General features: G+C 35.9%; 1 protein-coding gene across 2 annotated transcripts in view; it reads left to right on the plus strand.

Annotated features, from left to right (window-relative positions):
* The window catches only part of SppL (signal peptide peptidase-like protein), a 391,868-nt gene that overhangs the window by 141,963 nt on the left and 222,738 nt on the right, over window positions 1-27,167 (plus strand). For both annotated transcript variants that reach the window (XM_090413421.1, XM_090413422.1), the window contains one exon: window positions 21,328-21,395. In XM_090413421.1, coding sequence (XP_090269547.1) covers window positions 21,328-21,395 — 68 coding nt within the window. The remainder of the gene's footprint in view (window positions 1-21,327; window positions 21,396-27,167) is intronic.

The raw sequence follows: 27,167 nt of genomic DNA on the forward strand, positions 1-27,167 counted from the left end.
TTAAATATGGTGCGTAGTTGGTATTTTTTAAACACCTTAGATATCTTTGCAGATGTGCCTTTAATGTATGGGATGGTGATAGTTTTGTTGTAGTCTTTGGTGGTAGATAGTGGGAGGTGATTTTTGAGTAGCATTTAGTATTTTATCTATCTTATGGGGGTTATAGCCATTGGTCAGGAACGTGTGACGCATGTGAGAAAGTTCAGCAGTGAGAGCAACGTCATTGGAACAAATTGCTCTAGCTCTATGGGTTAGTGTTTTTAAGATACCATATTGTTGAGAAGTGTGATTGTTTGTGTAAATATCTGCCTGTATGTGTGGGTTTTCTATAAACTGAGAATGATAAGGAACCTTCTGGAAGACGTGTGATCAGTGTGTCCAGGAAGGGCAGGCAGTCATTGGCTTTCTAGTTCCATTGTAAAGTGGATTTTAGGGTGCTGGCTATTTAGATGCACTAAAAATGTATTCAGTGTGTCTGGGCCATGTGTCCAAATAGCAAACACATCATCAACATAGCGTATCCAGAGACTTAGGTTTGAGAGAGTTAGCTATCTCTCTCAAGCCAGAGGTTTGAGAGAGATAGCTAACTTTTCCAGATGTTCTATGTAGAAGTTGGCTAAGGAGGGATCCCATAGTTGTCCCATCTAATTGTTTGTATATTTTATTATTATTATTATTATTATTATTATTTTCCCTTTCCATGTAAAATACTGCCTGTACTGTGAATTTAAATAGCTGAAATATATCATGGGAAAATTCACAATTTTCTCTTGATATATTTCATTATTCATTATTCATGAAAGTTGGTACATTCATGAATAATGAGATGATATCAAAACTCACCATTAAGTCTAAACTATTGAAGGTGTGGTTTTCTGAAATACTTTTTTAGGTGGGTAGAATTTTTAACAAAAGAGGGAGAATTGTTTGTGCAAGTGGCTAGTAGGGCTAAATGTTTAGCTAGTTTATATGTAGGACTGTTTGTACTATCTACAATAGGGCGTAATGGTGTACCTTGTTTGTGAATTTTTGGAGCTCCATATATCCTGGGTGTTTTAACGTGAAAGGTTTGAGTTTGTTGACTGTTTCTTTTGGCCAGGAAGTGGCTTTGTTCAATAACTTGCACACCTTATTCTTTTGTGAGTTGGTGGGATCTCGATCTATAATTTAATATGTACTGGTCTTGTAGAAGTGCTTGCATTTTGCTTTCATATTCTGTTGTATCCATCACTACAGTTGCATTTCCTTTGTCTGATTTAGTTATGGTAATGTGGTTATTATTGCGTAGCTCTTTTTGAGCCATTTTATGTGGGATATTATTTTTAGGAGGCTTAGAATGGATTAGGATATTGGCTACGTCTAACCGAATATTGTTTGCTATTGCTAGAGGCAGGTCATATTGTTAAAATTCGTTTTCTCTATATATTTATTTTATCTTTATACTCATTTGTTTTATTACTAACTTATTCATTTGTACTTATTTATTTTCTTACTTCCTCAAGCCTTACTCATCTAAAATCCTACTCGCTGCGTTATTGTTATATCTTCTTTTACTTTCTTTATACTTTTGTTATTGATATATAATATACTAATATACTTCCCTAAGAATGCCTTACTTAACTCCAGCTAAGAATGCTTCCTTTTCAGACACTGGCAAATTTATTTTTTATTGCTGCGCCAGCCAGAGTCCTATAATATGAGCTTATTCAAAATTCAGGGAATATTCATAGGTTAATTGGCATTCATTCTAATATACACTAAATAGATACTGGTTCTAATTTCAGTCATGGCCAATAATCTATTTTACTCTAACACTCTCATTAAATTCCCTCCTGCTATGGTTCTAAATTTTTGCAAGTGGTAATTTGAATTCTCGAATCAAGCACGAATCAGGCATATACAACAAAACATATTTATTGGAACAAATTACACTTTACAGCTATAATTGGAATATGATACTAAGCTTTTCAAAATCTCTTGCTAAGTTAGTTACTCAATACTTATTTAACAGAACACTCAGAGATTAACTTGGTAATCTCACACAAACTATAAAACATTAAATCTAGCTAATTATGTTACTCAAAAACGAAACTCTTATTTCATGCTACATTAACACGTTCGCTGCCAACTACGAGTATACTCGTAGTGGGTAAACCTGCTTCACAAGCCAGCTACGAGTATACTCGTATGACGCTTACCGCCGTGAACGAGATTATTGTAGTGACGTTGAAGAAGTGAAAATGCTTGGCTTGTGGGGCTAGCATCAAAACTGTGTATTCTCATAGACCGTATATGCTCTGTACAAGCCAACTACGAGTATACTCGTAGGACGCTTACCTGCGGTAACGAGATTATCGTACTGACCTTGAAGAAGTGAAATTGCTCGGCATAGGGGAACAGACCATGCCGAAGTAGCGTGGCAGCGAACGTGTTAAAATACATCTCACAACCCGTTACTATTCTAATAAAATTCATCTACAAAATTTCAATTTCACATATAATCTCAGTCACATGCAGCTAAAGTTTCACTCTTGACATTCCTTTGTTTATCAGAATTACTCTATATCAAATTACAAATCCTTATTATAGTCCACTATGAATTGTCCACTTAATATGATCTAACACTAAATTCTGTCTCATTCAAACATACAGTAAAGGTCTTTACGTTACCCAATCTTTTTCTTCTGAAGGTCTGTTAACGGCCACGTGTTGTTCGGGTCCTCCTTCGATCAGTTGCTTACGCAATGGGCTTACGACTACGCCATCCATTTTACATTCTTCCCGTACCCGAACTTCTCACTGCCTCGATACAGCACATTCTCTGCTCCTACTTGAGTGGGACATCCCTCTCGCTCGTCCCTACTCTGTCTGCTAGTCAGGAATCCTCCAAGTGACGTCGGGAACAACCAGAAAAAAGCCTCGCATTATCGCGCGTATTTGCTTATATTTCATCCCTTCTTTCCCATACGACCTTTCGTCTTCATGCCCCTAAGGTGATCCTCCAAGTCCTAGCTGCCGTTAGGTGCTGTATTCCAGGAATCCTGCTTGCGTCATATTCCTCGTATGTTGTGGCTGGCAGCATTACGGCCGATACATGCATATGTAACTCGACCTTTGCACTTGTACTCTTAACTTGTTTGGCGACTTATTAAGTTTAAGATAGCTTAATGGGACAAGATCATACTACAATTTCCTTATTAAAATTCATTAATCCTATAATCCTTCAGTTTAACTTTCAACTACAAGATTTTTCTAGTGCGATTTGCATGTTATTACATAAAATTCCTTTACAACAAAATTCAGAACTGTGTGCTGTCAACCAGGTATTATCTGAGTTAGCCAAATTCTTATGTTAGATTCTGAATGAATAATTTCTCAAAAATTGTCCATTCAGGATCTAACAATATATCCCACGTTCAGCAGAAGCGATTATTTCGGCTTTTGGAACTTCTTTAGTAGTAACGGGCAAAATTGTGTCCCCGACTTAACGCACGCACTCGTGGCTTCTTTGGTTAAGGTTACCGATGATAAGTTCACCACGACGCCATCTTGATGTAATTGTGGCTGCTGCGTAGCATTGCATTGCATTGCTGGAGGATTTCAAATTTCTTCTGGTGCCGGTTTTTAACTTTGGCGAATTCTTTGTTGGCTGTAGTCAGAGATGCTATCCAGGATATCCCATAGCTCCGGGTTCAAAATGTTAGATAGTATATCATGTAGTGCACTGATGGAAGAATTTATTTTTGAAAGTTCTCGGCGAGTAGCGTATAACTGTTTCCATAATAGTGCTAAACTTGCTCTTTAACTTAGATGGTGCCTAATTAGGACTTTAGTCTTGTGTTGCATGCTGCAATTACTTATGCTAGTCCCACTGTTACACCGGATTGTGGTTGTCTCATTATTGTAACAAACTTTCATGTTGGAGGCTTAATGGATTTTTACAACACTCAAAAAGAATTAAAATAGAATTTAATTCTTCCTATATTTTGTCCTAGTCACTAGGACATCTAAGGGGATTGCAAAAACAATTAATGTAACATATACACAAATAACAAACAATACTAAGCCCAACCACGTGGGTGACACTAAAGTCCTATCTAGGTAGAGCGCCCTCTAAGGGCAGTAGTAGGTGGCCTGGAATGTAAGGTGGGAACTCTGGTGATGAGTGTTTCCCAAATCTTTGGAAGCTTAATGCAACTGTATTTATTGAGATTTGGTTGGTTTTTGAGAGCTGCTGCTGCTTCTAAGAAAAGTCTCTCTTTCTTGAATTTGCTGTGGTGGAGCATGGTGGTTTTCTTCCATGATACCCTGTGGGTGGTGTCCAAAACATGGTCCGCCAAGCCTGAATGGCCATAGTTGTGTTTGAAGATGTAAGACTTGTGTTCCTCTAGACGGATGGATGCTGATCTGCCTGTCTGTCCAAAGTACGCCAGCTTACAGACCATTGTCCTGCTTATTGGAAGCCATTTCAGCTTTAAAAAGTTCCTGTTATGTAAAAAATAAGTAAAAAACAAAATATGCAAAATTAATAATAAAAAAAAAAGTTAAAAATCCTTAGTTCATCAGTAGTACTAATATACTGTAGGTTTAGCCTTTTGTTGGTGTGTGGAAGTCATATAACAAAAATAACAGCATCATAAACAGGAGAAACATTGGATTGGTATTTATACAAGAACTTGACAACACAAAAAAACAAAATCTGTGGCTTTCCAATAAGTACAAATTATTCTTAAAGGATCAGAAAGAGCCAGAATACACATTGGTGGTTAACTCAGAAATGGAGGAATTTTTCTTTGTCAGCTGCCTGTTCTAATGAACAGGCAGCTGACAAAGAAAATGGAAAAAGTGGTCCTTATTAGAGATTGAACGGTAGAGTAAGAAATGAATCCCACCAGGCATATAAGGACATTTTGGGAAAATTTGGAAAAAAAAAGGCAAAGCTAATAATAATGGTAAGTATTTAATGGACTTCTGCACAGGACATAGACTAGTCATTACTAACACAATGTTCCAACATAAAGATGTGCACAATCTCAAGTGGAGATAAGACACAAGAAATAAGAAAAGCCTCATTGACTACGTCATTGTTGATGGAGATATCTTCACTGGTTCAGGAAAGTTTTTCAAAGAATTAAAGTTGAGCAGCATTTATAGCTAAACTATAGACTTGTCTATACAAAAATTATTGACGAAAAATTGGAACATTGAAAACAAGTACCAAACCTTGGAGTCTCAGCAGCAGACTCTGAAGAAGACATTGATGGATTCAACCAGGAGATATGTGATGTGGTGAAGTTGCTTGCAAGGATAGAAAAATAACCCCATGATGAGCATAAGAAGTTAGAGAAGCAGTTCTGAAAAAGAAGAATGTATATCAAAAATGGTGACAGCATAGCAATTTTTTTACTTCAATCCTTGAAGTAAAAAAATCCATCTAAAACTTGAAATGTGGAAAGGCAGCTGGAGTAGATGATATACTACCAGAAATTCTTAAGTCTGGAGGTATGAAAGTTTTGCAGTGGTTACACTGCATAATTCAGGTTGCCTGGTCATAAGGTCAAATTTCAGATAGAGTAGAGATCTCATAATTCCATCTGTAAAAAAGGGAATAAAGTTGAATGTGAGAATTATAGAGGACTTTCTCTATTAAATGTTCTAGGTAAGATTTATACAATCATGCTTGAAAAGAAGTTTAGAAAGATTGTGGGAGAGAAACTTGGAAAAGAACAAGCTGGATTCAGGCCTAATAAAGGTTATCAAGATCAAACAAATAATTGAGAAATCCTGCATATATGACAAGGTTCTGTACTTCAGTTTGGTAGATCTGGAAAATGCATACAGCAAGGTCCCCCAGAGAAAAGCTTTTCAAACATTGCAATTATATGATGTTTGGTAATTGGTTTCTTCGTGATTTGTCTAAGTAGTATCATAATCTAATGAAGTGTAAGTAGAGGTATCAGAGAATAAAAATGAAATGTTGGACATATAATCAGTTGTATTCATGATAAGCTCAATTGCCTTAACACTATAATATCTTTGTTCTTCTTTAAACTTGAAAGAGCTCTTTTTTTTTTTTTTCTGAAGAATTGATGTTCTTTTTAGGAGGACGAGAAGAAGAGAGAAGGATCGATCTAATGTCATTTGCCACAGGTTGAATTAGAAAGTAAAGGGCCTTTTCTATGTTGCAAATAATATCTACTTTGGGAATGTGCTCTGGCATGACAGCAAAATTGAACACTTTCTTTAAAATACTAGCTTCCACTGATGTTAAATTATGATTAGAAATGTTAAATAGTACTTTTTCATTGGGTAGGGTAACTCTCGAACAATATTATTCTTATACATAGCGTTATATTTTTTGATTTGTCTGTTTTTGGAGATTAGAGGAATGTTATTATAATTAACGTTGATCATATTATCTAAACAATACCATAGGTCAGCATCTATGCAGAGTATGGTGCAAGTAAACACATGACAAATCAGCTTGGTTATCTGCATATCCTTATGGATTATATTCTTTCACTAAGAGGGCAAACAATTTCAATAGATCTGTTTAGATCTTCTAGAATGGAAACTCTTTGAAAAAAGAAACTTCAGAATTATATTGTTGCTCATGATAAAAGTTTAATGGAGTGAAACAGCCTTAGGAAATGATTAAAAGTATTATTTAATGCTTCCAATATTTTGTCTCTGGTACAAAGACATAATCAGGGAGTACAAAATAAATCTTGTTGCACACAGGCAGGCTGGCAGCACAAAACTAATTAACTCCTAACTGTAACGAGTCCTAACTAGTTGTGGTGCTCTCTATGGACACCTGTGGACACTCTAGGATGTAAACTGGGATCTCGAAATATTAGTGTTTCCCATATTTTTGGGACTTTTATGCAACCATATTTATTTAAATTAGGCTGATTTTTAAGAGCAGCAGCAGATTCTAAAAATAGTCTCTCTTCTAAATGTATTGTGATTGATGGAGCATGATGGTCTTTTTCCAATTGATTCTGTGAGCTGTATCCAAAGCATGGTCTGCAAGGTCAGATTGACTGTAGTCATGACTGCAGATGTTTTTATTGTCTTTCATTCGGATGGTAGCTGATCTTCCTGTCTCTCCATAGTAGGTCAACTTGCAGGAACAAGCAACTCCATATACATATGGAACTGAGAAGGGAGGGAATTTGTCTTTAGTGGAGCAGATAAGGGTATCTAGTTTTAAATGGAGTTTGAAAGTGGTGCAAAGATTCTATTTCCTTAAGATTCTGGATATTTCTCTGATGTGTCTTGGACACAGAGGATGGTGATAGCATTACTAAAATCTTTCTGAAGAGAAGGTCGTGAATTGTGGGAGTGATTGATTATTTTTTTGATAATGTAGGAACTGTAACCATTAGATAGAAAAGTATATAGAAAAATGGTATAGGTTATATCATACTGTTGTATCTGCCTTTGTGAGTGGTTTCCAATAAACTAAAAGGACAGGTTACCATTAGGTAGACTGGTGATGAAGGTGTCTCGCCAACGCTGTATATTATGTTTCATCGTCATCATTCTTATCTTATCCTATCCTATCCTTCTCATCCGTCCCTTAGGAGATGTTGAGTCCCACCTAATAAAGGTGCTTACGATGAATTGATGCAGCTGGTTCATCACTCCCCTGCTGTATCCCCCAAGGGCAATATTCATGATTGTAATCTGTGTGTGTGTGTTCACAGGGCCGGTTTCTGGGTGACCCCCCCCCCCCCCAACACACACACCACCACCATCACCTCCCTACTCACCTAACTCGCCTTTCATTGAAAGAGACCAGATAAAGGTTCCTTTATCTAACGGGAATCGAACCAAGTCTTTTCAACAAAAGGGCTTCGTCTATATATCGACTGAGCTACGGAGACTCTTCATCATCATTATTATCATTATTATGTGACATCTCCAAGGACTGTTTGCTGGAAGGCACTTGACTCCACTATACACAACTCACTGTCTTCAGTACTTAATTCTCCAACTACGCTACTACCATCATCACACAATGGCATCTACCACCCACCATCACTAGTATTATTTATTTTTTATTTTTTTGTGTGTAAATTGCATGTTCTTATCAGCAAAATGTTTAAATAGAATTCAGTCAAATTAGTTCATTGACTAAGTAGATCATTAAAACGAACAAACAAACAAAAAAAGAACTAAATACATTTACAGAAGCATTGATTGGAGAATTTTAATCTCAAAGCATCACTTAATTGTGAACAGTGAGCAAGCTTATCCTCTACAAGCACTAAGCTATCTGGATATCAGCACAGAACAGTGTTGAATTTCTTTCTGACAACTGCCATATTTGAAAAAAATCTGGTGACCAAACACTCAGAATGCTTAAGAAGTTAATGTAAAAAATCAGTAGGCTATAGCAGTAGGTGAAATGATGAACTAATAGTCTTAAGAAAACATTAATGCACTCAGATGACTATATCTTAGAGAACTTAGAATAATCCAGATTCAAGGTACACTAGATGGAAAATTATTACAAAGCCAAGCTAAAATTAAAAACACAGAAAATGAATAATGTAAAAATGCTGCAATGTTTCGATCTTATAAAATTCTTGGAATTGTATATATACGAGGGTGTTCAAAGTTCTCGGCCTAACAGTGAAAAAAATGAATTTATAATATCAAAATTATTTTTATTTTTCAACATAATCTCCCTTAAGACTAATACATTTATTCCAGCGATGCTCCAGCACCATTATCCTGTCCCTGTTGTGGTTCTCAATAAGATCTGTAAAATGCCCCTCTACAGCTGCAATCACTCTTGATTTGAAGAAAAACCCTGACCAGTGAGGAAGAGTTTTAGTTTTGGGAAGAGATAGAAGTCAGAGGAAGTAGGGGAATAGGATGGATGTTCCAATGTTGTGTCCCCATCTCTTAAACTGTCAATTTTATGTTCTATACTTCCAATCTTCCCTAAAGAGTCACGTGGTACCTCCAAGACACAAAGGGATTGCCTCAGGAGCAAGCCAAAACCTGAGTGGCAAAGTCCTTTAAATCTCTCTTCTCATAGAGCTCTAGGAATATTTATTTTTTTTTGCTGCACCACCTAAAACAGTTAGATTAAGTAAAGTTATCTTAACCAAGAAGTGATTTCAAGATGTACGCAAGTGACTATTGATTTGCAGTCGTGACCCACAATGTAACCTATTCTTCCCCGCTCAGATTCGAACCTTTTACAAGTAGTGCATCAGATTCTAGAATTCAGACACTTAGGTTTAAAAATAGCAAAGGTTTATTAAAACATTCATAATACAATTAACATTCATACTAAATTCCAATACCAATCAGATAAGATTGCATGTATTAATGAAACAAGAGAGTATCAAAAACAGCATTCCTAATAAATCATTCACAAAGATGGTTATTCTAGAGTAATAATTTTTCATTAAACATTCATTATATATCTTGTTACTCAGACTAATTCATCTCAGCTTTCTCTATAGCATACACATTAAATTAACTTGTATATGAGCTAACTCATTGTACCTTCTACTGTTAACATGCTACAGTCCTGCTCTAAATAAATCAAAGTCCTTGATCCTTAATGTCTCTTAATTTCACTTAACACCATAGTAAGTTACAGACATAGCATAGACAAAGGAAATTTTAACGTTACCATACACTAAGGCTTTTCATACTTGTTTCTTCAATTTGGACTGTCTTCCCTCGGTCGACCTTCCTTCTTGTTCACTTAGACCATAGGTTCCCAAACTTTTTCGGGCCACTGCCCACTTTGCAAGACATAAATTTTGTAACGCCCCCCATAACCACAGAAAACAGTATAATAAGTTTCGAATAATATTTGCTTTGTTTTTTCCCTCTAGTTAGCAATATAAGTTAGTGCTAACTAAAATTTACGATTTTATTTCTTTCTTGCCATTATTATTTTTACTCGTAATATTAAATTATATAAAATTGGGTTTATTTTTGTACAAATCAATTAGAAAAGTGGTTTTATAGATTTTATATATATTTTCGCGCGGTTAGCCTAGTAGGTCCGCGCGGTTAGCCTAGTGGCTTTGCGCTTCGCAACCATATGCCTGGGGAAGGAGTGTCCTAGGTTCGATTCCCGTCCACGACGTGAGGAGCTTAAGGATCTTCCTCAGCCATAGCCAAGTTAGCCGGTCTTGGGCGTGGGCCGCAGGGTTTTCCCCGCCAGTTTATCTGAGGTTTTTCATCCTGCAAGCAGGCAAACCGGCCCCGTGAACACACAGGTTACAGTCATAAATACTTATGGCAAGGAAGGCAACGAGAAACCACCTTGCTCATAATCATCTCTCCCTAGAATGGTAGCATATAGCTACCCTCCCGCGGCCGTATGGCAGATGGGAACCAGAACATATATATTTTGAAATGAAATATAACGAATATATTTGCTACTGTAAACCTAACCTATTATAGACACATATATGCATGCCCTTTTTTCTCATTGACATAGAAAATTGACATCTATTTCTATCTGACAGGGTAAATTTTCAAATGGTAAAATAATTGAAATAGAAAATTGATAAAAAAATTGATCGTGTAAGATGGGCATAAGATGAATTAAAATGCAATATTTAAATTTTAAATGATTATCTAATCGCAAAATCACGAAAGTAATTAATTTTTAAATATATATTATTAATTTCTTCTATGAAGAGCCACTGACCCCTAGACTGCCTGAATGCCCCCCAAATGCTTCTGATACCACTATAGCCCCCCCCCCCCCCCACAGAAGGCTTCAGCGCCCACGGGGGGGGGGCGGTATTGCCCACTTTGGGAACCTATGACTTAGAAGATGAGGTACCTTGGGTTCTCCAATCATTCTGTGATTTCACACGATTCTGGCATGACTGACTTGTTCCAGGCATAACTGTGGTATTGGGTGATTTCTCCTTTACAATGTCTGCTACCTAGACGCTGAGTGTTTCCAAGGACTGCGGACACATGATCGGAGATGTACTCCTCCATCATATGATCAGGAGCCTATAACATCGCCAGTACTTGGATGGCATTTCCTGTTATCGCTCACCGGACTCTGAACATTACTTAGCTGTTCCTAGTCCGAGCACTTTGGGACAGAGCTGCTCCTCCGTGCAACTTTCTATCTGCCAGACGATCTCCGACCACCATCCAAGGGAAGAAAAAATTTACGAGAGAGAGAGAGGGGGTTCTAACCCTTTTATTTCTATCTCCGCTACCGGTAATAACTGTAATCTTCGTAACTCACCCAATGCATAGCACTTCAACCACATGGCGCTTCATACCGTTTGTTTCCGATATTCTTCTGACCACGTTTCGCCACGTGCTGTGAGCATGTGACTGCCGGAAGCCACCTCTCCTTCTGTTGGCGTGGCTTTGCCCTTTGAACCTTTGTTCAGAATATTTTATGCAAGTCATTCATCAGACAAGTATTACAAATTTTAGTAAATCTTTGTTCAATTTATACAGTATCAACAGTCTTGCACAATCAAAAAAAATTATTTCCTCTAACAACTTATCTCTTTTCATTATGCTAACATAATTTTATATTATATCACATGTATATAGCACATTAGAAGCAAGCATTTTCCTACATAAAATTTTGTATCTTATTTTTCTGTCTGTTAAACAATGATAGATGTGGAATTCTTTAGGATTCCCACATATCAAGGTTTAACACCAACAATTCATAGTGAAGATCCCATAATTTTCCCATTGCCAAAAGACCTTTGTGGGCAGGTGCATTGTCCTGATTAAAGATGATTTTTTTTTCTTCTGCAAACAGGGTTTTTTCTCACGAATTTTTTCGTCTAGTCTGGTTAAAAGATCGGAATAATATTCCTTAGTTATTGTTTTACCCTTTTCAAGATAATTAATAAACAAAATGCCTTTAGCATCCCCAAACCGATCTCAAGATCTTTCATGCTGATGGAACCAACTTTGCCTTCTTTGGTGCTGAACAACTGGTTTCTGTCCACTGTTTTGACTGCTGTTTGCATTCTGGTGTGTAATGGTGAATCCAAGTCTCATCCATTTTTTTTTAGTAATAAATCGATACACAAAATTAATTTTATTCTTGTTAAAATGCTCCAAGCACTGGTCAGAGATTTTCATGCGAGTGCGTTTTTGATCTGCTGTGAGCAAGAGTGGTACCCATAATCGCAAAGCTTTTTCATTTGCAATTCTTCATGCAAAACATACCCTACACGTTCCTTTGAAATGCCTATAGTCTCAGCAATTTCACTCACTCTGACTCGCCAGTCATCCAATACCATATTGTGTACTTGATCAATGATTTGTGGTGTTGTTACACTTTTTGGGCGTTCTTCACGTGGATCATCTTCAAGGCTGGTACGGCCATGTTTAAACTCTGCAACCTATTTCTTAATTGTCAAAAATGAAGAAGAAGAGTGTCTATAAACGTTTATGAACTTTGAATGAATTTCTTTTGCCATTAAACCTTCTAACCGCATGATACTCAATTTTATCTATTTCAAGGGATACAGACAACTTTTGCTTTAGACAGCTGTATAAAACAAACTACTTGATAGAAGTAGTGTGTTTCAATTTCATATGGATGCTTATGATAGATGTACCAACTTAGAAAAAAAAAAATCTTGGTCGAGGCCGAGAACCTTTCAGACCACCCTCATAAGTTAGTGGCAAGCAAGAATAAAATAACACCCATGTTATCAGTGTTATATTTGAAGCTCAATAGTGCCATTTTTACGCTGTCAATTAACTGTACCAGTCATGTTATTCCCCACTTTGTCTTTGTATCCAACTTTTTATATTAAGTCAGAGAGAGTAAATAACAATATATATATATATAAATGTATTTTAGTTGGTTAGAATGTTTTTGTGATGGTGCATTGACTTCAAAGTCAGTATTTTGAATTCTAAAGAATAAGGCACTAATATATATGAAAAAATAAAAATATTTACTCTAAACATGAAAATATATATACAGGGTGTTTCAAAAAGAATGTCAGACAACATCAAGCTATCTGCTTGATGTTGTCTGTGCAGCAGGTGGAGGGCACATTGAGCATTTGTAATTGTCGTGAGTGAAACTTTAGGCCTTACTTTGTACTTGGTAATTTATTTATTAACTGTACCACATTTTCATTATTAAATATAATTATTTGAAATTGGGTCATTATTTTTGAAACACCCTATTAAATTCTATTTATTGAGTAATTCTCTTTATCTTTGTAAGGAGATTTGACATTCATATTCTCTATAGAATTATAAATAATAAATTCTAATATTCTGTATATACAGAGGGTTACTGTATGTCCATTTTCTAAAATTTCATAATATGAGCTCAAAGAAAACACTTGTTCTCTCAGTTAAAATAAATTTCTTAAGGGATAAAATTAGATACTATACAAAACAAACTGAACACAGCATTCAGCTAAAAGTTCTGTGGTTTCTCTTAACTCTGTGTGGACTTCCTTTGCAGCATTTGTTTTACTGGTGTCCTTCTTCCTTTATTTTATTTATTTCTTCCCACTCATTCTTTTAGTCTGTGTTACCTTTTAAATTCTTCAGAATATAATGAAAGTAAAGATCTCACTTGACTAGTATACTTGCATCTGTATTCTAGTATGCAACTTTTCTTAATGCATCTTTCCCTTATTTTGCTGAAGTAGGTACGAAGAATAATTGCTCAGACAACAGGAGTACATTTAATTGAGAGCAATTCCAAATATGCTTCCTTGCTTCTCAATCTTCTCAATTCAATCTTGCTTCTCATATATGAAGTTTTGATACAGTATCGTTGTTGTTGTTATGTTCCATCAAGTCATGTTCGACTCCTGGTGATTCTATCAACATATATTCTCCATTCAGATCTGTCCCTGGCCATATCTTTCAGAATTTTCAAGCACATTTCACTTGCATCTTTAACTCCATCCACCCATCTAAGTCTTGGTCTTCCTCTTCTCTTGCTTCCATCAACTTTAGCAAGCATCACCATCTTCTCCAGACTGTCATTTGCTCGCATAATATGTCTGAAGCATGACAATTTTTGCTTGATGATCATAGCTTCGAGGGAGCAATCTGGCTTTATTCTGTCTCTGATTTATTGATTTGCTTTGCAGTCTATGGTATTCTTAGTAACCGTCTCCAAACCCATAATTCAACTGTATCTATCTTCCTTCTTTCACTCGTTTTCAGGGTCCAACTTTCACATCCATACAGTACCACAGGGAATACCATTGCTTTCACGATTCTGATTTTTGTTGCGAGGCTAATATCTTTATCTTTAAAGATCTTGCTTAAATTTATCATTGCTTTCTTTCCAAGTAATTTTCTTCTAACTTCTTCAGTACAGTAACCATCTTTATCAATTTGGGATCCTAGGAGCACAAAATTGTTAACTGCTTCCATTTTCTCCCCATCTACTTCAAAATCATTAAGTTCACATGTTGCCATAACTTTTGTTTTTTGAAGTTAGCACTTTCTTCTTTAACTTTCATAATAAGTTCCTCCAAATCTTCTTTGCATTCTGCTAGCATTATGCTAACATCTGCATACCTCAAATTATTAACATTTCTTCCACCAATTTTAATTCCAACTGAAGACTCCTCCATCCCTGCCATTCTTAAAATGTATTCACTGTACAAGTTAAACAGGTACAGAGATAAAAATACATCATTGTTGCACTCCTTTACCTATAGAGAAATACTCAGTTTCTCCAAGATCTGTTCGGACAGTAGCTTCTTGTTCATAATAAAGATTCCTCAGATGGATAACGAAATGCTCTGGTACTCCCATTGTTCTTAACACATTCCACAGTTTCACATAATCTACACAGTCAAAGCCTGATATAGTCAAGGAAACAAAGGTAGACATTCTTTTGATATTCCTGTGCTCTTTCTATTATCCATCTCATTTTGGTGATTTCATCTCTTGTTCCTCTGCCTTTTCGAAATCCTGCCTGTTCATCTGGCATTTCTCTCTTCATGAACAGTTCCAGTCTTTTCTGAATGATCTTAAGTAACACTTTAATTGCATGAGAAATCAGTGCTATAGTTCTGTAATTTTCGTACTCTCTTGCATCACCTTTCTTCAATAAAGGTATATAAACTGATTTTTTCCATTCCATAGGCCAAGTAGTTGTGATCCAAATTCGCTGACAGAGCTGTTAAAATTTTAACTACCTCTTCTCCCAGGGCTTTGAGCAGCTCAGTAGGTATTCCATCTCCTCCTGGTGCTTTCTTACTGGATAGCTGTTGCAGTGCCCACCTCACTTCACTCTCCAGTGGTACTAGCTCTTGTGTATAAACTTGCTCTTCAAAATTCTCAGTAATTTTGGAGTGTTTTCTGTAATGGGTTTCTGTATACTCTTTCCATCTTTCTTTGATGTCTGCAGCTTCTGTAAGATATCCTTTGTGTTTACTTTTTGATACAGTATACTGTCCTTTAATTATTTAACTTCACAGTTCCTTCTTGGAAAATAGTTGTAGAAAAAAACTTTTCCAAACATTAGAGAACTTAACTCGGTAGTTAAGTTCTCTAAGTTAAATCCTGCTAGGGTTCTTGTTAGCCAGTGACATCAGGCTGTTCTAAAAAACTAACTACTATGTTACCAAGAATTAAAATGAAACTAGTGAGAACATAGCTGCTGTTAGTACAGTGACACCACATTACATGTATAGTCACTGTACTAATAGCAGTTATGTACGCTACATTGGCATAGAAACACCAATGTAAAAATCATAAATTATTATATACTATACAGGCAACATTATTTCTGTAAAAATCCTTAAGTATTACGGCATACGGTAAACAAGTTTACTACTTATCAACTGTATTATGATATTACTTAACCACATAGTCATTCTGATAATATTAGACATACAATTGCATTAATAAATGCGAGCACATTACATATTTTTAAATCATGTTATCATATAACAAATAAGACATTAATTTCATGAAATTCACGTTCAGTATATATAAAATGAACATAAGTAAATTACAATTGCCCGATTTTTACGGTCAGTTATTAAAACAGGTTTGTATGATAAACAAGTTCTTGATGATAAATTAACAAATGAAGAAATTTCCAAAACATACAAAACAAAGAATATCGTCAGACTTAGACTCTTTTAATGATGATGGAAATAAGCTTAATGAAATCTCATCAATATTAAAATCATTATCCCCGAGATAAATGCCTGGTGATGATGGGACAACTGGTGATACTCTAATTATGGCCACCCTATATATAAATAAAGAGGTGTTCAGAGTCCTATAACAAAAAAATGCATTGGACGAAATTCAACGAAACTTGGCATAAGTACACTCTGGAATTTTGGGTTTTGATTTACAGAAAAAAAAAAAGTACAAAATTCTTATCACCAGCAGACAGTTGGTTCTAGCTTCTTAGCTCAAATGGAGGTCATGGCAGATGGTTTCCTTTCATGAGATTTTTCAGTCAGTGGCAGTGTACCCAGAGCTTGTGCATTCACCTACACATTTTCTTCTATTCATCAGTGTTCTCACTCTCTCTCTCTCTCTCTCTCTCTCTCTCTCTCTCTCTCTCTCTCACTCACTCACTCACTCACACTTGCTCTGATATTCAATCCTATTCATGGCTTTGCTGGTGAATTTTATTTTAATTCTACCAAAATGCAACCCTGTCTCATTTTCTGGAAGAAAGACCACAACTACTTTTACCAGTATCTTGCAATCATGATCAGTTTTTTTCTTCTTTGTTGTTGTTGACTTTTGACATCTAGCCTCTCCTGGCACAAGTGCATCAGTACAATAGCCTTTTCATCCACAAAAAATCTTGGTGTTCATTTTTGTTCCAAGCAGTACTTCTCTCCTACTCAACTCCTCACACCTTATAAAGCTCAGATCTACAAGACTTTAGAATACTGTTCCCACATTTAGGGTGGTGCACTTAAGATTCCCCCCTTTCTGAATGCTTGATTGTATTCAAAAAGAGAGCACTTCACATAATTGATGACCTTCCCCCCCACACACTCAAAATAGGTAAGGAAGCTGTCATGTTTGTAGAAATTAAAAAGACAGAAACTCAAGCTTATGTGGAAGTAAATTTAATAATGTAAAATCTTCAGATAAGTATGAAATACATTTCAGTACATTGACAGTGAAGCACAAAATAAAATGCAATAAAGGAATTAATTTTAAAAGTATGGCAACAGCATAAGTAAGAAAGCAGACAGTCAGTAAATTCCTAATTAAAAAAAAAAAGTAAAAAATATGTATATATATATAAGATGATAATCAGGAATTTACATGAGATTGATACAATAATATTTCCCATAAAGTGGATAACTGAAGGCCATCAGATCTGTTCAAGTCCAGTTTTTATTTTATTTTATTATTTTTTTAAAATCAGGAATTTATTGACTGTCTGCTGTTTTTATTATGCTGTAGTGGTGTGCTTTTCAAATTAATTCCTTTATTACATTTTATTTCATGTTCCATTGTTAACATACTGAAGATGCCTTTGATACTTGGGTGAAAATTTTATGTCTCTTAAATTTACTTCCACATAAGTTTGAGTTTCTATCTTTGATTTCTACAAAATAAACAGATTGTTCATCACCTACTCTTTGACTTTCAGTTATGGGATTATCTAATGGCTTCGAATATATCACTTTAGGAGATGAGTGAGCAGTTATTAAAACAGACTTATTCAGAAGTATAATTCAGAATATTTAAATTTGCTAATAGCATTTTTCATTTTATGCAATAAATTAAATTAAAAACATTTTGATGATGAAAGTTTATTTTTCACTTGGTTAGAGTATAATAAGATTAGTTTAATCCTTTATCCAAGTGTGAGCAAACAAAGTTTGCGCCTGAAAGTATCTTCAGGACTGGGTTAAGGTGGTACAACACCAGGCAACTCGTTGCAAAGGTGGAGCAAGCTACCAATACTCCTATCTCAGTATCTCCTATAATGCAAAACACATCTCCTTGCAGATATGTCTAATGTTATGCATTAAGGGAAGGGCCACTACCCAGACTAGTTTCGACCTTTATTGAGGTCTCTTCAGTGGGAGCCAGGCCCAAGTAGAGATACCAGGCAGAAGCATTAGCAGGTCATCTGTACCTATAGGAGTTGCCAAATGGTGTGTCACCCTTTTTTTAATAAATTACTCTGGATTTAGAGAAAGATGTTGAAAGTTTATTTTTCACTTGGTTAGAGTATAATAAGATTAGTTTAATCCTTTTCTAAATCCAGAGTAATTTATTAAAAAATTTATTAGAGAAAGATGTTGAAAGTTTATTTTTCACTTGGTTAGAGTATAATAAGATTAGTTTAATCCTTTTCTAAATCCAGAGTTATGCATTAAAGGAAGGGCCACTGCCCAGACTAGTTTCGACCTTTATTGAGGTCTCTTCAGTGGGAGCCAGGCCCAAGTAGAGATACCAGGCAGAAGCATTAGCAGGTCATCTGTACCTATAGGAGTTGCCAAATGGTGTGTCACCCTTTTTTTAATAAATTACTCTGGATTTAGAGAAAGATGTTGAAAGTTTATTTTTCACTTGGTTAGAGTATAATAAGATTAGTTTAATCCTTTTCTAAATCCAGAGTAATTTATTAAAAAAAGGGTGGCACACCATTTGGCAACTCCTATAGGTAGAGATGACCTGCTAATGCTTCTGCCTGGTATCTCTACTTGGGCCTGGCTCCCACTGAAGAGACCTCAATAAAGGTCGAAACTAGTCTGGGTAGTGGCCCTTCTCTTAATGCATAACATTAGACATATCTGCAAGGAGATGTGTTTTGCATTATAGGAGATACTGAGATAGGAGTGTTGGTAGCTTGCTCCACCTTTGCAACGAGTTGCCCTGGTGTTGTACAAACTTAACCCAGTCCTGAAGATACTTTCAGGTGCAAACTTTGTTTGCTCACACTTGGATAAAGGATTAAACTAATCTTATTATATAAATTAAAAACAAAATTGTAAATATTAGGAAAGTAACAATTCAGAATTTCAGATTATATATGTATAAAATATAAGTTAATGTCAAGACATGTAATGTATCTTTATATGCAGCGGAGAAATAATTTAATTAAATACAGTGCAATGCAAGAAATAAAATTACTTGCTTGGAAGGAAAACAACACATACATGCTTGCAACAACACATTCTTGTAATAAAAGTTGTCTGTGACTCGCTGACTGAGGTTGAAAGAGCAATGAAGAAGCTTAACACTAATGCTCTGAAAACAAATGGATTCCAGTCAGACCTAATTAAAGGTCTGCCTGGATTCCATTTTTGGTGGTGGGAAGCCATTATTAATGGCTTCCCACCATCAAGAATGTTGATATACTAGGGTGATTTGAAAAGTTCTTGGCCTAACAATGAAAAAACGAATTTATAATTTCAAAATTATTTTTATTTTTCAACATAATGTCCCTTATAGTCTTAATCTATATTAGTCTATATACATTTATTCCAGCGATACTCCAGCACCATTATCCCGTCCCTGTAGTGGTTCTCAGTAAGATCTGCAAAATACCCCCTTTTACAGCTGCAATCAGTAGCGCACTCAGGATTTAATCTGGGGGGGGGGAGTTGAGTAGACAATTTGAGAATACACACAATGCATCGCATACGACCTATGACAGCATCTAGTAGTATAGAAATAGAAGAGACGACACAACATAAATAAAAAAAAATGAATTTTATTAATTAGGAAAAGATTTTTGGAAAATTTTCTAGTGTTTTTTCCTTTATCTTTTCGGGGTGCCCGGAGAGTATCAGCATGGACACAAGGGCAGGTTCTTTGCATATAGAGTGGTTGATGGGTGGAATGCATTGCTTGACATTGTGGTGAATGCAGATGTAATGAATGAGTTTAACGCATGGTTTGATGGACTTTGTGTGTAACAGTGTGCAACTCCCATGACGAATATTTTGACTTCTTGGAGATATGATGTTAATAATAAACTATGTATGCTTACTGTTGGGTAAAGGATTAAACAAGAATATAATTTCTTGGCAAGTTTAAATTATATTAAGATTATTACTCTAATGTGGTAGTATTCTTAAATTTGCCATAATGCATGCTGAAACAGATAAGGAAAGGATTGCATTCTTTATTCTTTGTCAGGTGCTTCACTTCATTTGCTAGAAATGAGGTCATAATTATCTGTAACCATGGATTGACTCTTCCAGTGTTTTGTAATGTCAGCTCTCAGTAACTATTTAAATTCTGCTTGTAAGGGGGTGACATGTGGCCACTTTAAACTTTATTTATTTATTTAAATTATTTTCGAAAGCTTTTCCACTTGGTTATAAAACATGCTAAGAAATTCTATTCTTTGTTTATGCTTTGTCCAAATGTTAAGATCAAACAAAGTTTGCATGTGAAGTATCTTCACTACTAAGTTACTTGTATTCAGAGGCTAATGACTTCATGTTAATTGCCTTAGTATCCTGTAATGCATATTATAATATAATGCTAAGCATTATGGGAAGGGCCACTAAGGCAATTAATGTGAAGTCATTAGCTTCTATATACAGGTAGCTTAGTCGTGAAAATACTTCACACATGCAAACTTAGTTTCTTATACTTGGATAATAAACTTAAAAATTATTTTCCTCTTAAAAATTGATTTCATGCAAGTTTCTCTTCGTTAAAAAAAATTCTGCTACTGAACAAGTTTGGTGGAATATTGTCACTTACCTATTTGCCTGTGTGTATAGATCAAACTTATTTGTACCACATACTGTACGCCCACAGGTACGAGAAGACCCTTCGACACTTCTGCGCATGCCAGAAGAAGGAGAAACCATTCCGATAATAGGGTAATCAATCTGTCTTGTGGGATGAGTTGTTTATTATTACATGTCAGCAAATTAACTTTTCTTTCATGAACATTGTAGTTTTTAAAGTGGTAACTATTTTGCTTGTATAACAGTTGGAAAATTTTACTTATGAAGCACGTGATTTTGCATGTTGGTCACCAATTCATATATCAGCTTATTTCTTTTTCCCCTTCAACATAAATTGACTCTTCTTGGCAAGTTTCCAGACTAGGGTCTCGGATTTATGGTTGGACAGTACTTTTCAGAATTTACACCATCTTTACAGCAGTTTATCTCTTTAAGAATTACTGCTTCACACTTTGTACTTGGAAAGTACAAAGTGTGAGGGAGTAATTCACTCACTCACTTTCCATGGATAGTGAGTACAAACTGTGAAGCATCAAACAGTTAAATTGCCTTGCACTCAATTTACAATTCAATTGCAAATGTGATATTATGTTTTTTCAACTGTATTAATGTTTTTTTAACTGTTTTGAATTTTTTTCAGATCATTAAACATGGAACAGGAAGCTAAACAAAAGGAAAAAGAAAGGAATGGACAAGCAGCAGACACCAGTGAGTTTTGCTAGAGTTCTCATGTAATCAATATGTATAGATACTTGTATTATCTTATGCGAATTACAGTTATCTTTATAAGGAGGATAAGCTTGGAAAGGCCTTCTGATGTGGGCATTACCAATCTCATTGTAGAGCATGACTGGCCTAGAAGCATATGTTATATTATATTATATCATATTATGATATAATATATTCTAGTTTGTGTATTTTCTGCTACTGATTATTAAAAATCATAATTAAAAGTGATTAAGTCTGTTAAAGCTGGAGTACTCCATGGCTCTCTACTTCCACTTACACTCTCCATCATTTATGTTAATCATCCTCTTGCTCATTAACCTCAGATTATATTCATAGGTTTGCTATGATAATATGCTCCATTTCCTCTTTTTCATTTTGCATCTGGTGCTCAGATAATCCAAGCTACAAGATCATTCATAACTAATATGTTACATTGATTGTCTTGCTATTCTCAGTATCAATGAGGACAACCTATTGCCCCTAAATGTTACCATAACACAATTCTATCTTGTTTTGTATAAGAAAGCCCTCACTTCAATATTTCTTACCTTTTGATAATATTCTGATCTCCCATCAGGTCAGATTTTTCTTGTTGTAATTTGCACTTTTAGCCTTGTCCACTACAAGCGCATTTCATCCGTGGCCTTATTAGCTTTGGATATTATGACGCCATTTCTTATCTGTTTACAGGGGTCACACTACTTACAGAGGTCTATCGACACTTCCCTAAATTTAGGGAAGTGTCAGTAGACGTCCGAAGGTGGCCACATCTGAATGTATCCCTAGAGTCAGGAAAGTAAATTGCATGGTAGTTTAAATAGATGAATATGACTAGAAAACAAGAACTGCATAAAAGAAAAGGTTTTAGATTCAAGTCCAGGATAAAAGTGATGACCAGACCCATAAGTAGTAGGCCAGGAGAGTGGCAGCTTTGATTAGGAAGATGAAATCTGAACATGAAATGTAGGTTGCCTTACAGCCAAAGGGTCATTTAAAATTTTTTTTTTCAATGGCAGAAAACAAAGGAAAAATAACATGGAATAATAAGCTTGGTAAAAGTGTCAAATTGGTTTGAAATTACCAGGTTGATGTTGTTTAGAAGTCACTTCAGTATACCGATAATTTGAACACAAATTAGTATTGGATAGGATATTTGTAAGGATGTTGAAGGCATCTGCAAGAGAATTCAGTGCCTCTGACATTTTATTTTCAACTTCAGTTATTATCATCATAATTCCTAATGAGAGGAAGAAAGCAAGATAATTCCATCACACAGAGGTGGAGCCAGTACTGAAGTAAACAATTCTAGACAAATCAGTATCTCTAAAATGTCATTAAGGTATTATTGCATTGGCTAATTAGGATCTGTATCCAGAGGTGTACAGATAGCATCTTGATTTTCTATAGAGGCAGCATGTCTTTGTTAAAGATAAGTCTTGCTTTCTTGCTTTTTCCTGCTTTGTAATAGTGACTGTTGAGTTGGATAAGAGAAATTGGTACACCACAATACTTCTGGATTTTGGCAAGTCATTGGATGGAATGCCACATTGGAGGTTGTTTAACTCAGATAGGTGAGTGTGCAAAATAGACTTGTGGCATGGATAGGAGAGTAGCTGAATGACAAGTATCAGAAAGTGTTCAGAAAGACAGTAATCCTTAATGTAATGTGTAATCATGTATTCAGTTTCACTTTGAATCTTGGTAATGTGCATGCACATTAGTTGTGAATTTTCAGAACATTTGTCACCTGGAGATCGGAACACTAGCCAGAGTGAGGGTGTGTGTGCAAAAATGAAGAAGAAGAAAAACTGCATAATCATGGAGAATATTTTATATAGATCTTAACATGTGCTGAGAGGTTCAGCAGGACAGAGGATATTAACAGTTTTAGAAGGAAAAATTATGGGAACAGGATCAAGAGGCAAAAAACGAAGGACATGATTTGAAGATATAAGATCATCGACAGGATCACATGGCTATGCAGAAACAAAAAGGAAAGTCACCAACAGAGAGAACTGGAAAGACATGGTGCTGCACCCTCTCACTGAGGAAGCTACATGAAGAAGAAGAAGAATGTTGTATACTAGAATGATCTTAATATTGAATGTTGTACTCCTGTTGTTGGAGTGATTATCTTCATGCTCACTTCAGGAAATAAAGATGTTTTTAATCAGATTTGCTTGCTGGAAGAAGAAGATAGATGCAAGTATAATAGCCAAGTGGGATGAGAGGTAAGATAGACTGAATGAATAAAAAATGAATACTGTAAAAGAAATTAAGATCTCATTTAGTCAAGTGAGAGTGAATGCTATTTTTCACTTTTTAGTATAATATTTGATGTCTTCTCTCAGAAGTGAGGGATGACATCAAATGAGAGTCAAACTATGAAAAAAGAGAATTATTTTTAAGTTTACAATATGTAATTTGTATCATGACCAATATATCTTTTGCATTCGATAAAAATTTTAAATTTCGATATATAGAATATTAGAAATTATGTACTAATTATAATTCTACATAGAACACCATTGTAATTCTAGATAGATTTTTGAAATTCGCATCTTAAATCTGAAACATACTTACCAATTGATAAAGAGATTAAAGTATATATAAATATAGTTAACTTACTTTATTTGGCTGACAATTCAGGATATAGAGAAAAGAGATAATTTATCGTATTCACTTGGTTACTGGACAAACAAGGATGTGTTGGCAGTTTGGAACTTAGCTGATCAAATTGTGTTTTGTAACCACTAACAAGAGTGATAGTACGAAAGATTAAAAAGGTCATGCCAGCTATGGTGTTGTCACCCTTTTAAACAAGGTTCCTGTGCTGTTTTTATCAGAAAATTAGGGCAGTGGGGGGGTGTTTTGTAACCACTAAAGCCAGCTCCTCAATAGAATTAGAGGTAGGCACCATCACTATAAAAATTATTGATGAAAACGAGTGGAACTGGATCTATTATCAAAACTGGGTGAGTATGTCAACATAATTTGAGTTATTGAGATGAAGACAAAAACTGGTGAAACACTTCTAAATAGTAAATAAGATGTTATATTCTGATAACTGAGGCAGAAGGAGTAGCTATAGTACTCAACACTAAACACGAAGATCGGCTTCTTGAATGCCATTAAAATTCATGTACAGTGATTTAGGCATATTTCATAATGGGAAATTAGAAAATTAGTTATTTGTGCCTGTGGTCCTACAGAAGGTTCTTTGAAAAATGTAGAATTTTTCTAGGCACTAGAATGGGCAACTGACACACACACACACACACACACACACACACACACACACACACACACACACACACACACACACACACACACACACACACACACACACACACACTAGGGGGGACTATGCCCCCCCCCCCCCCGGCGCCTATGGCACCCAACCCCAGTGTTCCGGACTGGTAGGCCGGTTCTCATTGAATTCTGATGACACGAATGGGGGGGTTCTTCCCCTATGGTGCCCAGCCCCCTAGAGTTCCAGACTGGTAGGCCAGTTCTTCTTGAATTTTGATGATTCGAAAGGGGAGATCCCCCCCCCCCCCCCAAGTTCCGGACTGGTTTGGCTGGTTCTCCTTGCATTATGATGACTCAAATTTTGAAGACTCTAAAGGGGGGCTTCTGGCAACTATGACGCTCAGCCCCCCCCCCCCCCCCCCCCCCCCACACCAGTTCCAGGCTGATAGTCCGGTTTTCTTGAATTCTGATGACTCGAATTTTGAAGACACGACACTCAGGGTAGCCTCTGAGTTTCAAACCGTTTCAAAAAAACATGACATGCAAAGGTGACATAAAAAGGCTTGCTTTTCATTTTATATATATATATATATGGTTGATATATATATAAAGGGGGCATAGTCCCCCCCCCCCCTAGTGTGTGTGTATCAGTTGCCCACCCATTCTAGTGCCTAGAAAAATTCTACATTTTTCAAAGAACCTTCTGTAGGACCACAGGCACAAATAACTAAATATCAGAGTAGGATCTGAATATTAGACACACAAATGTTTGGGAAAGTTTGGACAAAACAGAAGAGCTAATAATGTTAATTAGTATAACTATGAGCTATAATTATTGAATTTCTTTTTACTAATGCCATAAGTATTGGGCATAAAGAGAAGGAGTTGTTGTCATTGGTTAGCTTGAATTGACAAAATTTGCATTAGCAAGACTTGATTAATGCAGGAAAATATTTTCACAGGGTTTTGCTAATGATTTTAGAAAAATTGCAGTGAGCAAAAAAATTAAAACGTTCAACCAGAAAGTAGAGTGTAAGGAGGTCTTACACTTTGAAGCTATTTGGTGTAAGATAAACGCCACTAAGACCAACATATGATTGGTTGTTATAGGCCAGAGTGAGCAAAAGGGATAATGATGATATGCAATAAATTAGCTTGATAGGCACAGGAAAGTAAAGAAATGTAATTTATGCAGTTATTGAAAGATAATACCTGAATCAGCATGATGGAAGGTAACCTGGGTGCAAGAGTATTTGATCTTGTGATGGCATCAGAGAATTTTGTCTGTAATCATTTTGCCTCTAACTGTGAGGTAGCTAAGCATGTGGAATTCTCAAATATGTGAAACTATGCAGCTGGTAATTATGACAAACTCTGGAGACAGTTTGTAGAAGTTCCCACCTTAATAAACTGCAAGAGAAGGATATTAATGCATGGGAAATGACCAAGGAATGTTTAAGGAAAGCAGTATCAGATAGCATACCCATAGGTAGGAAGATAAATCAGGTGGGAGCTAAATGATAAGTAGCATCATTTAGGAGCTACAAAAGAAGGAAATATATATGGAGGGTATAATGAGAAAAGTGATTAGCAGGATCATCAGCAATACAAAGCCCGTGCAAGAAGGATGACTAGTATGGTGAGGAAGGTAAAATCAAATCATGAAAGAAAATTACCTGAGCAAGCCAATGGAAATTCAAATTCCAAAGAGTTCTTTTGTTATGTGGCAAGTAAAACAAATATTGATTATGGAAAGGTAGCTTGAATAAATGTTAGATGAAAGAAGTGGAAGAAATAGTTGAAAAATTGAGTGATCACTTTGCATGTACCACCCATACAGTGACCAATGTTGCAGGTATCAAAACCATAGAGGCAGATGCACTTGATTGCTTCAATTATTGCAAAATCTCATTGGGAATACAATCTTGGGGTTGAATGAGATATCAGCCTGCTTGTTATGGGAAATTGTATGAGAAATGGTAGATCCCCTAACAGGACTGAATAATTTAAGTCTCAGTACTGATAGAATGCCATGATAGTGGAAAGAGGACAAATAGTTCCATTATACAAAGCTGGCTTGAAGACTGAGGTTTCAAATTATAGATGAACTAGTGATGCTTGGGATTTAGGAGTAATGGTGAGGGAGGAAGAGAGAAAGTTCAGAGTACACTGCAAAAGTGGGCATAATATCTTAAAATCACTTGGTTGTTAAAAACAAGCTGGTGAGTAGGAATTTGCAAGTTATCCTTCTTTATATTCGCCAGCCTGGTTGGCCAAGTGGTTAATGTATCCACTCTCCAGCCAAAAGGCTGCAGGTTCGAATCCTGCTGTGGGCATGGGTATTTGTGATTGTCTGTGAAAATAGTAGTGGTGGTAGTGGGCAGTAGATGGCGTTGGTGTAGATGATGATGGTAGTTGCAGTTCATTGTAGTTGATGGATTGAGATGTGGAGACAGAGAGCTGTAGATTAGGTGCCTTCGATGAGTCTTTGGACTCCCT

The sequence above is a fragment of the Typopeltis vanoorti genome, chromosome 24 (assembly GCF_054136105.1).
Source record: "Typopeltis vanoorti isolate ZY-2024b chromosome 24, IOZ_Tvanoo_1.0, whole genome shotgun sequence".
NCBI classification, from domain to species: domain Eukaryota; kingdom Metazoa; phylum Arthropoda; class Arachnida; order Uropygi; family Thelyphonidae; genus Typopeltis; species Typopeltis vanoorti.